Consider the following 17,339-nt stretch of genomic DNA (forward strand, 5'->3'; position numbering starts at 1 on the left):
ATCGCAAACTTTACTTTTTATTTGTTGTTATGGTTATCACATTCAAAGGAAACTTCAGTTCCATGGTTTAATTTAACTCTAAAATCCATCTAAAATGATACACTGAAAACTATTGATATTTATCTCAATAGTTGCTTGCAGTATCAATAGTTATCTCTATAGTTTCTTTCAATATCAATAGTTATCGCAACAGTGATTTCCAGACCAATGGTCTCTCACTCACCCATGTAATAAGACTTGTTACACAGGAATTACGACAGAATGTGTCATATTTTCTTTGGAAGAAATACATGAAATATAGACCATGACAAGCAGAAATGAGTGCAAATCGTTTTGCTTAGTAGGACTGAAACCATTGTGAATACAGAGCAAACCACAAACAAAAAACAAGCAGTAGTCATTCAGGCTTTCCGGGCAAGCTGATAGTATGACATGGTGTGTTACAATGGCTCTCACCTTATTGTTGACAGATTGGCTTAGATACGTTCAGAGTACCCTTTTGAAGTATTACTTGACGTGGTTAGAGACCAGACTATGCTTTTGTTTTTGTATGTCGCTTCAGTAAATAGAGCAGACTGGTAAGCAATAATAAATTGAATGTACTTTCATGGACATGGATAGAAATTGATCTGCTACAAAGTTGCCATCTATCTCATGGTAAAGGTGGCAGTCCACAAGGAAATATCACTAGTCCTGCTACAGAGTTGCCATCCATCAAATGGAGAAAGTAGCAGTCCACAAGGAAATATCACTAGTCCTGCTACAGAGTTGCCATCTATCAAATGGAGAAAGTAGCAGTCCACAAGGAAATGTCACTAGTCCTGCTACAGAGTTGCCATCCATCAAATGGTAAAAGTGGCTTTCCACAAGAAAATGTCACTAGTCCTGCTACAGAGTTGCCATCTATCTAATGGTATAAGTGGCAGTCCACAAGGAAATGTCACTAGTCCTGCTACAGAGTTGCCATCCATCAAATGGTAAAAGTGGCTTTCCACAAGGAAATGTCACTAGTCCAGCTACAGAGTTGCCATCAATCTAATGGTAAAAGTGGCTGTCCACAAGGAAATGTCACTAGTCCTGCTACAGAGTTGCCAGCCATCAATTGGTAACAGTGGCTGTCCACAAGGAAATGTCACTAGTCCTGCTTCAGAGTTGCCATCAATCTAATGGTAAAAGTGGCTGTCCACAAGGAAATGTCACTAGTCCTGCTACAGAGTTGCCATCAATCTAATGGTAAAAATTGCAGTCCACAAGGAAATGTCACTGGTCCTGCTACAGAGTTGCCATCCATCAAATGGTAAAGGTGGCAGTCCACAAGGAATTGTCACTAGTCCTGCTACAGAGTTGCCATCTATCTAATGGTAAAAGAGGCTTTCCACAAGGAAATGTCACTAGTTCTGCTACAGAGTTGCCATCCATCAAATGGTAAAGGTGGCAGTCCACAAGGAAATGTCTCAAGACATGCAAGACCTTCCTGAATTTTAGTCGCCTCAGACTGGTGTTAAGTTCAATTGCCTGTCATTTCACTCAAGAAGTGGGTCAAAGGGGTGTATATATACCGTATCCGACGCAGTAAGCGTGGAGCGGGTCTTATAATTTTATATAGGGGGCGGTTATTAGAATTAAATTTTGGTTAAAAATAACAGAGTTGAAAGATTGTAAATTTTGTTGTTTAATCTGACAGCCTGAAATGATACAAAGCAAAGTCTGTGTGTATTATACACAACAGATATATTTTCCACAATTTAATTGCCCATAATTAATGGTGCATATAACACATGAGTGCGTATCATACACGAATAAAAAAGTCTTGTGTACATTGATATAGGAAGGGGTGCTAATTGTAATCACTGGATTTTCTGGTTCAAATTCTATTATTTACAGACTGCTGTCATATAGCTGGTTCTTGTTAAATTACACAACAAACAAACAAACACCCCCTCTTTGTAACAGGAGGGTGAAAGAAAACATTGGAATGTGTCACTTCTTTTGAGGGACAATGGGTAGCCAAGTGGTTGAGGTGGTCACCGATCACACTAAGTACCAATTTGAGTCCCAAATTGTGCACAAAATACTATTTTGGGGGTATATTATTCGAATCCCCTTGTCTTAATATTGCTGTAGAACTGCCAAAATTGCCATTTATCTTGACTCTTTTACCACTCGGGCATCAGAAAAGATCCGATTTATGACATTATGTAACATCATCAATAGAGGTTCCAAAAATAGTCCTGCTCAATGATTAGACAGGCAGTTTTCATCAGTGAGCTTTGTGAGTTGTTTATTCTGTTGTATTTATTCATGAAAATGGCCACGTACATACAGTCCCTTACAGTACATACAGACATGCCCTTGCCTCTGCTATTGATTTTAGCCAAACTGATTTATTCTCTGTTTCTATCAGGTCCCAGGCAGTCGCTATGCCAACACAAGACCTGGCCGATGCTGATGCCATAAGGATAAAAGTTGGCTACAATGGGTAAGTATTTATGATATCTGCATGATTGATATGGTAAATATTGCATGTATGAGTGTCATTATGATAGCATTTGGGAAGCAAAGGGGTTAAGATCTATACATATTTAAAATGTGTCTGTTATGTGTTTCTGGGCAAATGTTTTGTTTCATATTATCTGAGGTTGGTAGTTCGTTAGCTCACCTGATATTTAGGTTTGTGTGATGTTCAGTTGTCATGTGTCTCTTTCAAGGTTCACAGTTTCAACATCATCTCTGAAAGCACATAAATCATTAAGACTAGTCTTTCCGTGTATGATCCAAGCAGTGGTGTCTCACAGAGCATATGGTGCTGTGGAAGTTATATCCATCCAAACATGTTTTGCAGAACTGAAATTAAACAATATTTACATGTATATTAATCTTGCGAATACCATATCTCTATTATTACATCATTGCCGTAATCCTGTATTTTGGCTGTAATCACACTATAACTAAATCTTCAGATTTTCAACAGCAGTCCTCTTCACTGTCAACTATACATTATTAGTTGTACCTGTAATAGTATAAAGCAGCTTATCCTAACTTCTTTCCAAACATCCCAAATATATTTGCATCCAGTATTGTCCAGTGACATGTTTCCTGCTCTGCGAATGCACTGAAGCTTTGGCATGATATGAGGTATTCCAAACAACTGACAAGAATGGTTGACAGTTAACAGAATGTCTGTTGAAAATCTTTAAAAAGATTTGAGTGTGATATGAACCAAGTTTCAAGAATATTGGCTTTGATGAACTGAGGTTGTATTCTTAGAACTATACACAATGATAACTATTGTTTGATTTATGCCAGAAAACACTCTGACATACCTACCACCTGCATTATCTCACTCCAAGTTGGTCATGATTTGGGCGGGGCGGTCGGGTAGCCTAGTGGTTAAAGCGTTTGCTCGTCATACCAAAGACCCAGGTTCGATTCCCGACATGGGTACAATGTGTGAAGCCCATTTCTGGTGTCCCCCGCCGTGATATTGCTGGAATATTGCTAAAAGCAGCGTAAAACCATACTCACTCACTCATGATTTGGGCGACCTTCTTTCGTATTTCTCCAGGCCTGTATTTCAAAATGAAAAGAGGTCGCATACTTATTGACTCAATAGGTCAGTATGGCAGCCAAGCCTGGATTTGATTCTCTAACTATGAAAAGGGTTCACACTTTTTAAAGCTTCTGTAAATTCAGTGTAAAATTAAAATTCCTGCTTGGTATAGCAACTTCCTGGGACCTGATAGGAACAGAGAAATAATGAGTTTGGCTGAGGCTTAAAAAAATAAAAGAATTGTTTCTCAGGCAATGAATTTTGAATTGATGGAGCGGGCAGGCAGGGACTTTTTGTATATATTTTTGCTTGTTCAGACTAGTATGTAACCAAATAAAGTTTCGTACCACCAACCTGGGAAATGGCTTACATTAACAAGCATTCCGACTCCTATTACCACCATGACCATAACACATTGAAAGTGAAGTACAGCAGAAAACGGATATAACAAACACAGATATAGCAAACAAACAGACACAACGAACTCTGAAAAAATCCCCGATTTATCTCCTATATATTATCATATAAAATTTACGTATATAACAAACTCTCTACAGCGGACTAACAAATACAGCGAACGGATATCTGATCACCGCCGAGCCCATCTACCACTAATTAGTGATGTGTATAGCGAACTGAGAAATCTCACTCAGTGTCAAATGTCACTGACAATTGGTTGTACGCAATCAACGGCGAATCAACACAATGGCGGCGAATCAATGCAATCAGCGGTGACGGGTCAACCTTGTTAAATTTGCATTGTGTTTATCTTACATGTACATGTAAACTTGTCTGTAAAACAAACATTAAACATATAAATTTTACAAGATTGTGTCAGTTCACTTGCATATGCTATCATCAGTTTAGACACGAAATTGAGAATTATTAATGCTGCCGATGCTGCATAAAAACCAAGAAAGACATTGCAATGGAATTTGACATTCTAAAATCAACATAAAGTACCATTATGGAGAAGAGAGAATCCATTCTTGAATCCTTCGACTGACTTTGGCCCCGCCCGGAAGAGGTTACGAGCTGCCAATCACCAAGACGTAGAGGACGCCCTCTTCAAATGGTTTCAAGCTGTGAGAACCGAAAACACTACACTTAGTGGTCCGTTACTGCAGACCAAAGCTGAGGAACTTCCAGTGTAATTAGGCCATGAAGATTTCACGTATAACACTGCAAATACATGTATTGTGTTTAGTTTAATCCAAGATGAGCGGAAACGTGTATAACGGTCCCTTGTAGTTCGTTATATCCATGTTATATCCATTGCATTGCATTGTTTTTATTTGTTTTTATTTTTATCTTATTTTTATGTGGAAATAAAAGTGAAACATGCAGCACACTTTATGTTGATGCGAGCTGTGCTTGAGAAACAAGACTATTAATGTTTTTATCCTAAAATCAATGCAGAGAAAGGCCATGACTATCCACCCTTTGTCTGTTGTACTGCAAGTTCCTAGCCTTTTTCATGAATAACTACAACAGAATGAGTGAGTGAATGTTTGATGCCAAAGTCAGCAATGATGCAGCTATAACACTGCAGCCAAAAATGAATCTGGAGCAGGCAAACCAAGAGCATGAGCCATGACCATCGTCAACCTAGTAAGATGCCTGACGTCGCTCATCTTCCCTAAGCAAGGGAGTTAACTGACTTTAAAAGTCCAGTTTCCACCCTTGCTGAACTAGGGTGGAATTACTGGGCTCAATTGTAGCGCCACCAGTGGTTATTACCAGTTATGTCTCTTCTGAGCTTTCCTATGGACCAATCAGATTCCCCCTCTCGTATCACTTGCGTTTGCTTCACACAAAATGGCGGGCCCGGTCAGGACGATCTGATCGATAATCAAGATCTATATTGTGATAAAACGGGTCTTACATAGCGAAGTGCATCAAATCACGTGAGCACCTTGATTAAAAACATGAAAAGACTTGGAAAAAAATATCTGTTGACAACGAGTTGGCGGTGCACATACTTTGCAAATCCTGCAATTGACCGAAATCTGCACGACAGTTAACGAACTGGATTTCGATTTCAGTGCACGATTTTGATTGGACTATACATAGACTTGTTAGTCCAGCCAAAATGTAACTCCATAATGCCAGCCTAGTTCGGCAAGGGTGGAAACTGGACTTTTGTGGTCAGTTAACCATGTTAACTCTCTTGCCTCGGGAAGATGCATGTCACTCGCCTCGGACACCCTTGTTCATGCTTTGGACCTCCTAAAATTATAACTGTCCCTTGGACTCGAAAATAAAAAGACACAAGTAAATCCCTGCTGTTTATATTTGTAGCCTAATAATCCAGATTTGCCAGCCTTGGAGTCTGACATTATGATATTGACAGAGCTGACGCATGATAGATGGCATTCATATTTCCTGTGTATAATCAGTTTATTTAACACATGTTATAGATTTTACATTTACACTCCTTGTAGACGTGTTTGTAATGGATAATACAGTTAGTTGTCAGGGAAATACATCCGAAAGGAAGCACTTTTCCATTAGGCTTTGAATTCGGTGTATGGGATGTTCATGTTGTGTTTCATTTTGGACAGGGCTTAGTTTTCTCGTTTTTGTAAATTTTCTTGGTATTTTGCCCCACAAAATGTCAAAAAACCCCAAAACAATAAAAGGACCAGCAAGGTATGTTCCTGTTCCACCATCTGCCTCATCTTCGACCTTGGCCCAATTGCACAAAGCTATCTTAGCGCTAAGATGATCGTAACTCCCATATTTTAACATAGACTTACGACAGTCGTAGCGCTAAGATCGGTTTGTGAAAGAGGGCCCTGATGCCACAGAGGACATGTTTAACATTCATTGATTGCTCCAGTTTTCAGTAGTGTCAGTAGATTAATGAATTTCTTATTATCAACACATATACACCTATTTACACTGTGTGCTCACTGGTTTTTACATTTATACTTGTACCTCAATAATTGCCAAAAATCCCAATTCTGAATTATTGCAAGTTCATTCTCAATTTGTTTGAGTGTAGTTCTTATAAAACCCTGGCAACATTCCCTACTTTCTGCAGCACTAAGGTCCACTCACTCACTCACTCACTCACTCACTCACTCACTCACTATTTAGTATATATCTCTTCAGGTGAGCTACAGAGCCTGTGAGGGCTGGGGTTGTTTGTTATTAAGAATCTTTATGAAAGATATAATATTTGTCAATGTAAGTGTTATGAACAATATAAAACATTAAAGTTTTAAGCACGGAAGAAAATGTCATATGTCTCTCATTTCTGTAAAGTAATTAATATCTAGTCTTGGATGAAACCATACCTGCCTTCTGTCTGTAGTGGTTCTCAATCTGACAAAGAGCAAATCTGCCACAAGTGTTCCACTGATATGTGACCTTTCAGCAAATCAGGGTCTGTTCATATGGCTTTGCAAGAACAACATACAAACAGAACTATTTATTTTCTCTTCAGAAAAATGTTACAGATATTTTTTCTGCATTTATTCTTGTGTGTATGAAGTCCAAAAGGATTTCTGATATGAATAATTACTGTGGATTTTAAGTCCTTAATTGATCTTTGTGAGTCTTTTGTACCAATGTTTGACAGGGAATCTTTGGAAGCAATCTTTTAACACGAGTTTCTTGTGCCCCTCTCTTTCACAGGGGATTGTTTGGTACCCATGTTTGACTGGGGATTGTTGGGTACCCGTGTTTGACTGGGGGTTTTGACTGGGGATTGTTGGGCACCCATGTTTGACTGGGGATTGTTGGGTACCTGTGTTTGACTGGGGATTGTTGAAAACACAGCTTTGACTGAGGATTGTTGGGCATCCATGTTTGACTGGGGTTTTTGACTGGGGATTATTGAGAACCCAGCTTTGATTGAGGATTGTTGGGTACCCGTGTTTGACTGGGTTTTTTGACTGAGGATTGTTGGGCATCCGTGTTTGACAGGGTTTTTTGACTGAGGATTGTTGAGTATCCAGCTTTGACTGAGGATTGTTGGGTACCCGTGTTTGACTGGGGTTTTTGACTGAGGATTATTGAGTATCCAGCTTTGACTGAGGATTGTTGGTACCCAGCTTTGACTGAGGATTGTTGGGCACCCGTGTTTGACTGGGGTTTTTGACTGAGGATTGTTGGTACCCAGCTTTGACTGGGGATTGTTGGGCACCCGTGTTTGACTGGGGTTTTTGACTGAGGATTGTTGGTACCCAGCTTTGACTGGGGATTGTTGGGTACCCGTGTTTGACTGGGGATTGTTGGGCACCCGTGTTTGACTGTGGTTTTTGACTGAGGATTGTTGGTACCCAGCTTTGACTGAGGATTGTTGGTACCCAGCTTTGACTGGGGATTGTTGGTACCCAGCTTTGACTGGGGATTGTTGGGCACCCAGCTTTTGACTGAGGATTGTTGGGCACCCGTGTTTGACTGGGTTTTTTGACCGGGGATTATTGAGAACCCAGCTTTGACTGAAGATTGTTGGGCATTAAAAATGTTGACAGAATTTTGTTGTTGTTGTTGTTGTGAAAATTAATACTGTTGGAGAATTTGTGATGTTCATACTGATTTTTCAGGTTTCACGACTAGGATATAGTATGCTGGTTAAAAAAAAATATTGACAGACTAAGGCTTTTTTTACCCAGCCAAAACGCCTTGAAATGCCTTAAAAGACCTTGAATTTTAGTGTTTCATATCTGTATGAACCTTGCTCATACTCACACACTCACAAACTCACTCTCTCTATTTTCCTAATTACTCCTTTTGTTGCAGGGACATCCTTGTCACCAGTATCAAGAATGAAATAACTTATGAGGACTTCCGTGGGGAAATTAAAGAGATCTGCAAGTTCGATGCTGGTCAACCGTTCACTGTGAAATGGTTGGATGAGGAAGGTGAGTCATGACTGATTTTCTTTTGCGTGGTTAAGGTGAGGTGAGGTGAAATGGGGTTTAACGTCGCGTCCAAGATTATTGCACTTATATAGCGACGTGCATGTACGTGTGTGTGTTTGTGTGGCTGCTTGTACTAGTCCGGACTGATGCCGATTTATAGTGCTAGCACACTGAGATACCATGCCGCAGTTTAACATGAATACCCCACTCAGACACAGTATACTGACTCCGAGCCGACCAGTCCTTGTTTTAGCCCCTTAATGCCGAGCGCCAGACAGGGTAACAACAAGTACCATCTTTTAACGTCTTTTGGTATGACGCGGTCGGGGATCGAACCCCGGACCTTCCGCTCTCCGGGCGGACGCTCTACCACTAGACCACGGAGGCGGTCTTGAGTGGTTAAGAAAAGCAAAGATTTCATTATCTTGGTGACCCTTGGTTAATTTTATAGTTTATAGAATTTGTGCTGATAGTTTGTTATTTTAATAGTTTAAAACAAACTTGAAACTCTATCTGTACCTGGGCTAATTATAATGGCATTTTGTTAAACTTATAATCATTTAATCACTTACATTTGGTAATTGTACACTTTAGTTTTACTAATTCAGATAATAGACTAATAGCATGATAAGGAGGAACCAAAATAGATAAAAACATTTTTCAAATTAATTATTTGTTTGCTTCTGACTCCATTCAGATGGTACATAAACCTAAATATATAACATGTTGCCACATCTGTAATGAGTAGTTTCGGGGATATGCAACTCTCTGGTCACAGGAGGAAGAGAGGTTAAGATACACTGCACAGAAGGAAAGATAGACGTCTTTGTAAATATCTTATAGGAAAGTGACACTAAGGTGCGAGGAAGTGAAATGCATGTATCAAGTATAGCAAGCACTCATCCTTTCAGCAAATCTTTTTTTTAAATTATGCAAGATCCTGCTTGTTAGGTTGCCTGGAACCATCTGTTAAAATGTGTTTGCCCGAAATATTGTGAAGCCAGACCTGCAATATGGCATTATGGATATCTGAATGACAGGGTGGTGGGGTAGCTGGTTTTATTGGTTTATTTGGTAACTAGATTTGGTTTGGTGAAACGTCTGAAAGGCAAGGGAACTATATGAAGGGCTCGTGAACTATATGAAGGGCTAGTGAACCATATGAAGGACTAGTGAACCATATGAAGGACTAGTGAACCATATGAAGGACTAGTGAACCATATGAAGGATTAGTGAACTATATGAAGGACTAGTGAACTATATGAAGGGCTAGTGAACCATATGAAGGACTAGTGAACTATATGAAGGACTAGTGAACCATATGAAGGGCTGGTGAACTATATGAAGGACTAGTGAACCATATGAAGGGCTAGTGAACTATATGAAGGGCTAGTGAACCATATGAAGGACTAGTGAACTATATGAAGGATTAGTGAACTATATGAAGGGATAGTGAACTATATGAAGGACTAGTGAACCATATGAAGGGCTAGTGAACCATATGAAGGACTAGTGAACCATATGAAGGATTAGTGAACTATATGAAGGGCTGGTGAACTATATGAAGGACTAGTGAACCATATGAAGGACTAGTGAACCATATGAATGATTAGTGAACCATATGAAGGATTAGTGAACTATATGAAGGGCTGGTGAACTATATGAAGGACTAGTGAACTATATGAAGGGCTGGTGAACTATGTGAAGGACTAGTGAAGTATATGAAGGACTAGTGAACCATATGAAGGGCAAGTGAACTATTTGAAGGTCAAGTGAACTATCTGAAGGTCATGACTAAAACACAAAATGCCCAGCTTGTTCACAATTCTATCTTCTACTCAATGTAACCATTTCTTATGAAAAAGAAATGATTATGTTTGATTATGAAATCTGGTCAACATTAAAAAAGCCTGCCCAAGGTCTGATGTCTGAAGGGTATTGTCTGTCCTAGTCTCATGCTGATGAAGGCTTGGTGTTTGTTTTGTCGGAATTGATTTAGAATATGTCTTGTTTGTATCATGATTGCATGATGGTAAGACATAATGTTGTGACAGTATAACTGAGATTAACACAAGATTTGAATAAACAAGATAAGATAAATAATCCCCTTACTCCAGCTGATGTGTTTATTTATTGGACGATTATTATCATCATATGGAGGTAAGCATGACATTATAAAGGTGGGATTTATTCATATGATATTAATTTCAATACAGATGATTATCTAAATTGATTTTAAACTGAAAAACAAAGCTGTTAAGGTAAAGGATATATTTTTTATGTCGACTAATACACATTGGTTGCCGGGGGGAAGATTATTAGGGAAGTCCTTGTTCAGCCAGGGAGGATGACATTTAATCCTTTCCTTTTTTGTTATGACCATGTGCAACCTTATTTCCTCTTATCTTGTTTCTTAGGCTAGAACAAATAATTTTCTTGTAATTTAGGCCCAAACAATTAATTTTCTTCTTGTATTTAAGATAGGAACAAATAAATTTCTTGTTTCTTTTGTTAGTCAACATTCACTGTGCAGAGTTGCTTCCCTTATTCATGCCAGGAACCTATGACCATGATCTTGAATCCTTGTTTGCCCTGATTATATATTCAAGTTGGTCTGCACAATACCAGTATTCATTGGTTTTTATCCCCACCGGCATATAATGCGGGGGGATATAGCGATCAGCCAGTCTGTCTGTCTGTCTGTCCGGTCGTCTGTAATCATTTCCTTTTCCGGGGCAGAATTCCAAAACCATTCAGAGTATTTGATTGAAACTTGGCAAATCTATCAGGCACATACTGAAGTGGTGCCTTTTGATATTTTGGGATATTTCTAGTTTTTATTTTTTAAAAATATTTATGGAAAGAAGTTGGACCTAGACTCCACTGGAGAACGGGTTCGTTTCCGGGCCAGAATTCGAAAACCATTCAGTGGGTAAACAATGTATGCTTCTTAAAGAACATTCAACTGTTGACTCATTACATACAGAATTGCACATTTACTAGTGGTTACTTTACAGACATATGGGGGGATATGTCATCTTTCTGATGACGCTTGTATTAAATAAGTAAACATCTAAGACCTGCATCACTTCAGGCTTTCCTCCCATATCAAACTGACAAGCCATGGTTTGATGGAAATATTGTGAAAAAAAGAATGTTAAACCATAATCCCTCACTCACTCAAATAACTCTGCAAGAAACAGGAGGCAGAAATAGAAAATAAATAAAACATGGTGTCAGGGTTGAATTTTGCTTAATTTCTAAGAAACAAAGTTACAAAGAAAAGATTTGAAAAATATAGCTGTTGTGTTGTCTGTTTTCAAAATCCTTGATTCAGCTGTGCAGGTTGATGTTCAACCATTTTCTTTTGTGTGATAAGCAAGTGCCTTTTTCCTCTTTTCCTGTATTTAAGGCCAGACCAGATGTAAACATACATTCCCCAGGAAGAGGTTTTTCTCAATCATACTGCATGATAAATAGGTCTGCTCCACTGGTGTAGATACTGGAGACTTAATGATGTGTTATCATAAGACCACTTGGATGAAAGAGAGACTGTGTTCGAAATCTTGTTTTGCAGTCAGCGAGTTATTAATGTCCCAGGTTGCAGATGCAGTTGTAATGATACTCATGGTAAAACATAAGTTAACCAAAAGGATAAGATATCCATTCACAATTATGAAGCTAATGATTCTTGCAAATACCTTGCGTCTATTAAGACATCCATTTTTTGTGTGTGTTTCTCATTTCCACCCTCAGCCAGCAAGAGAGCGGCGAGCGAAAAAAATAAATATCACATAAAAAGCAAACTGTATTTTACAAATTGTGTAACATATTTTTAAGTTTAGAACACTTGTTACCAGTCTTCAGAGTAATTTATGATGTAGTTGAGTTGTTTTGCTTCAGAAACTAATTTTTGATAAATATACCTGAAGAAAGATCAAGCTGACATCATTTTTTCATGAGTGCAATTATCACTTTGGGCCATAAATTTCTCCATCAGCGGGGAAAACTGAGATAAGAAAGCTTTGCATTATTTCATGTGGGAATACAAATTCAGGTTGGGTGGGAGATGGGAACCATAGAAAGAAGTATGGAGAACCTTACATCTTTGCCATAAAGCCTTTGTATTGGCTATCATCACACCATACAAATCTTCAGATTTTCAACAGGAGTCCTCTTCACTGTCAACTGTCCATGATGAGTTGTGCAAGTAATAGTATCTTGCTCCCTGGAACTTGTTGCCCCTGTGTGGATTCTGAAGCAGAAGGTGTCTCCAGTACCCCATGCCTGTCTTAAAATTAACCAAAATCACAGGGTAGAATAGATCTTCAGCCACCATGCTTGCCATAAAAGGAGACTATGCTTGTCATAAAAGCCGACTAACAGGATCGGGTGGTCAGGCTCGCTGACTTGATGCATGTCATCGATCCCAATTGCGTGGATCGATGCTCATGATATCAATCACTGGGTTGTCTGGTCCAGACTCGATTATTTACAGACCGCTGTCATATAGCTGGAATATTGCTGAGTGCGGCGTAAAACAACAAACCAACCAACCAACCAAAATCACAAGAAGTGGTTACAGTGTGTTACCTTTCTGATTGTCATTGTGATATTGATTAGTGTGTATGCTGTAATATGATTGGTTATAAAATGTAATTAAATGGGATTTGATAAGTATCTTTTTCTTTTTCAATCTTGGAAAATTTGGAAAACATGTTATTTGGCTTTTCGAAATGTGTACCACATTAGTTATATTTACCAGAACAACTTTAGGTTAGTTGATTTTTCTACACTCTGCTTACCAGACGAGTTCAGTTATCACAGAAGCATGTGATGTCATCAATTGTCTTATGATGTCATCACTTTCCACGGTGATGTCATAGCATCCTTCTGAGAGTTCATGTAGGGCGAGAGGGAGAGTGCTTCATTAAATAACTGATAGTCTTTGTATTTTACAATGTCGATGATGCCATTCCAAGTGTATCATTACTCGTGCTTCAACCTCTGGTTTCCTGGACAGAGATTATCTATAGGCCACATTAGGGAACTAGAAGAGAGGGAGAGTGCTTCAGAAAATAACTGATAGTCTTTGTATTTTACAATGTCGACAATGCCATTCCAAGTGTACCATTGCTCGTGCTTCAACCTCTGGTTTCCTGGACAGAGATTATCTATAGGCCACATTAGGGAACTAGAATAGTTCTGTCTGCAGCAGGGGGCACGGGTGGCCCAGTCGTCTAAAGCGCCGTGATTCGCTGTGCAGAGTTGCATCCCTTGGACACGCCAAACCTATGTTTGTAGGTTCGAATCCCGGTTCGCCCCGATTATGTTTCTAGGTTTGTCAGCACCATACCCGTGCTCGTGGGTTTCACCGAAGTGGTAAACGTCTGAGACCTGCATCACTTTGGGCTTTCCTCCCACATTAAGCTGACACGCCGTGATATAACTGGAATACTGTTAAAAGCGGCGTTAAACCCAACTCACTCACTGTCTGCAGCATATTATAAGAACATTCAGCAAGTTCTTTCAGTGGACAACCGTACATTATAGTTGGGCCTAAATAAAACTGATGACTCATGACATTTTCAACTAAGATGCATCCTGGAAGTAAAACTGATGACTCATTGCATTTTCAACTAAGATGCATCCTGGAAATAAAACTGATGTCTCATGGCATTTCAACTAAGATGCATCCTCAGAAGAAAACTGATGACTCATGACATTTTCAACTAAGATGCATCCTTAGAAGAAAACTGATGACTCATTGCATTTTCAACTAAGATGCATCCTGGAAATAAAACTGATGACTCATGACATTTTCAACTAAGATGCATCCTTAGAAGAAAACTGATGACTCATGACATTTTCAACTAAGATGCATCCTCAGAAGAAAACTGAGATGCATCCTCAGAAGAAAACTGATGACTCATGACATTTTCAACTAAGATGCATCCTGGAAATAAAATTGATGACTCATGGCATTTTCAACTAAGATGCATCCTCAGAAGAAAACTGATGACTCATGACATTTTCAACTAAGATGCATCCTGGAAATAAAACTGATGACTCATGACATTTGCAACTAAGATGCATCCTCAGAAGAAAACTGATGACTCATGACATTTTCAACTGAGATGCATCCTCAGAAGAAAACTGATGACACATGACATTTTCAACTGAGTTGCATCCTGGAAATAAAACTGATGACTCATGACATTTTCAACTGAGATGCATCCTCAGAAGAAAACTGATGACTCATGACATTTTCAACTGAGTTGCATCCTTAGAAGAAAACTGATGACTCATGACATTTTCAACTGAGATGCATCCTTAGAAGAAAAGTGATGACTCATGACATTTTCAACTGAGATTCAGCCTTAGAAGAAAACTGATGACTCATGACATTTTCAACTAAGGTGCATCCTCAGAAGAAAACTGGTGACTCGTCTTCAGTGTGATGAGCAGGCATTTTTCTATGCTGGAAGTAATCCACTAATACATGTAATAAGTATCTGTTGTTACTCCCCTTGAGTCGGGTTAGAACAGCTCTCCAGTAACCATGGTAACATATGGTGGTCATACAACACAGCTTCAAGGTTGTTCTCATCTTTGCCTTGTATGATTACGTGGTGATGTGGATTGTTGTTCATAATATCTATAACTGGTTTGTCTGTCAGCCTTGTATTGATTGAATATGGAGGTATATCCTCAAAAACTTGGAGTCAGTTAAGCAAATTCTTTCTCTCTGACAAGTCAGTTATAAGCAGGGTCTGTGACCTTTGGAAAATGGCAAATTTTGGGGAACATGAAGTTATCAAGTGCTTGCCGACTGTAAACCTTAACTGCATTAAAAAACACACAATTATGAGAGGCTGTTTCCATAAAATATATAGCATAAAAAGGTAGAAATGTACTTCCACGACGGCAGAAAATATGGAAACAGTTTATGGACAGAACTGAATGCAGTTTTCCTTTGACATTACATAGCAATACCTGTGATAAATTTACAAACGTGTGGCTGACTCCAGCGCTGTGTTTCAGGGGACCCTTGCACAATATCCTCGCAGATCGAGTTGACCGAGGCCATCAGACTGTATGACCTGAACAAGGACTCGGAGATCACGCTCCATGGTAAGGTCATTATACTTTGTTTTGAAATGCTGGTTGTAGGGATTTCAGGTTGGAATAGGTCCCCAGCAACCAATGATGGTCGTAAGAAGTGACGTAGCTGGGGATTCGGGCAACCATTGCTGATCGTGGTGATTTGGTGTTGGAAAAGGTCCCCAGCAACCTATGCTGGTCGTAAGAGGCGACTTTATGAATCGGGTATCAGGCTAGTGATTTGGTTGAGTGCACGTCATCGTACCTTGACGGTGTGGATCATTGTTATTAATATCAATAACTCGATTACTGGCTGCCATCATATAGTTGAAATATTGTTGAGTGCAGAGTTTAATAACAAACAAAATACACACTCATGCTTATGTTAAGGAAGAATGAGAAAATATTCATAATAATGTTGTTGTTTTTTATCACTTATTTTAGAATAGATGAGAAACTGTGAACTATTTTTATTTTTCTCTCATTTTATAAACATTTATTTATCTTTTCAGGGCTTGATTTAGCTATAAATAACATGCACTTGTGCAACCTATTACTGAAATATGAAACCTAATATTTATGTCTAAATGCACCAAGTGCATGTGAAACCATTTCAAATTTGTGCCTTGTCTAACCCTGTCAACAATGCACATGGTGCAAGTTAAATCAAGTTCCTTAAATCAAGTCCTGCTTTTATTGTATTCGTGGCTGACAAATGCAAGGCATCATTACAATACATGTCAAACTGAAATGATGTGAAAAATTACTTAGGGCAAAATAAAAAAATTGGAAGTTGTAGAAAATGTACCATGTTTAGATCCCAGTTTATTCACTATAAGGAATAAATTCTTCCTCAACAATGACTGTGATTAATGGCAACAGAATTTAGTAATTACTCATACTCACTCACTAATTCAGTGCAACATTTTAACTTCTTTGAGAGGCATTTAGAACTTGGAGTACTAAGTAAGGAACAACTTCTTTATTACAAGTAGGAGTGATGTTCAGTGCAGGTTCTAACACCGTTATCAAGCATGTGATATAAGCAAAGTTAACACATGCTTGATAACGGTGTTAGAACCTGCACCGAAACATCGCTCCTAATTGTAATAAAGAAGTTGTTCACCCATATATCTTATCCTTACTCAATACAACATGTTACATTTTTTTTTTTTATATGTTGTGTTTCAGTATTCCCCAATGTTCCGGAGAGGCCGGGAATGCCCTGTGCTGGGGAAGATCGTAAGTGATGGCCATTGTTCTCTGTTTCCTGAGTCTGCTCTCAGCCCTCGTCCAATGAAAGATGTCATGTGTTTTAACAGCTGATAAGGAATCAGCTCAGTCAAGTTTAAACACAAGGCTATTAAATATACTGCACAAAGGAAATTAAAGAACACATGGTTTTTTCATATGACTGTGGTTAATATGAAAAGAATTAGAGTAATTAGACTTCTTTTGAGTCGTATACATCACAGCTTAAGCTTGACCTTCTATTCTGTTACTTGTTTGAAAAAAGTTGAAAACATCTCACAGATTTGAAATGAACAATTTTAAAACCGGTATTTTTTGAGTGATCTCTAAAGGTATTATTTTGTGTGAAATAAGGCCAAAATATAACAGTTTTGGTTCCCAGGCACTGCCTACATCATCATAAAGTTCATTGCACGTTTCCTTTTTGTTCCCATTTTCAATTTTTTTTGTGTGCATTGTGCATTTTTGAAAATGGAAATAAAAACAAAACATGCAGCAGACTTTATGATGATGTGGATGCCCGAGAACCAAGACTATTATATTTTTTTAGCCTAAAGTAT

At 38.6% G+C, this 17,339-nt stretch overlaps 1 protein-coding gene across 9 annotated transcripts in view; it reads left to right on the top strand.

Moving 5' to 3' along the window:
* Positions 1–17,339, top strand: part of LOC139471649 (protein kinase C iota type-like) — a 65,908-nt gene that overhangs the window by 20,479 nt on the left and 28,090 nt on the right. For all 9 annotated transcript variants that reach the window (XM_071254068.1, XM_071254066.1, XM_071254063.1 and 6 more), the window contains exons 2-5: positions 2,405–2,479; positions 8,303–8,424; positions 15,469–15,558; positions 16,720–16,770. In XM_071254068.1, coding sequence (XP_071110169.1) covers positions 2,421–2,479; positions 8,303–8,424; positions 15,469–15,558; positions 16,720–16,770 — 322 coding nt within the window. In that variant the 5' untranslated portion in view covers positions 2,405–2,420. The remainder of the gene's footprint in view (positions 1–2,404; positions 2,480–8,302; positions 8,425–15,468; positions 15,559–16,719; positions 16,771–17,339) is intronic.

The sequence above is a fragment of the Haliotis cracherodii genome, unplaced genomic scaffold, assembly GCF_022045235.1.
Source record: "Haliotis cracherodii isolate W230 unplaced genomic scaffold, xgHalCrac1.p SCAF_23, whole genome shotgun sequence".
Taxonomy (NCBI): domain Eukaryota; kingdom Metazoa; phylum Mollusca; class Gastropoda; order Lepetellida; family Haliotidae; genus Haliotis; species Haliotis cracherodii.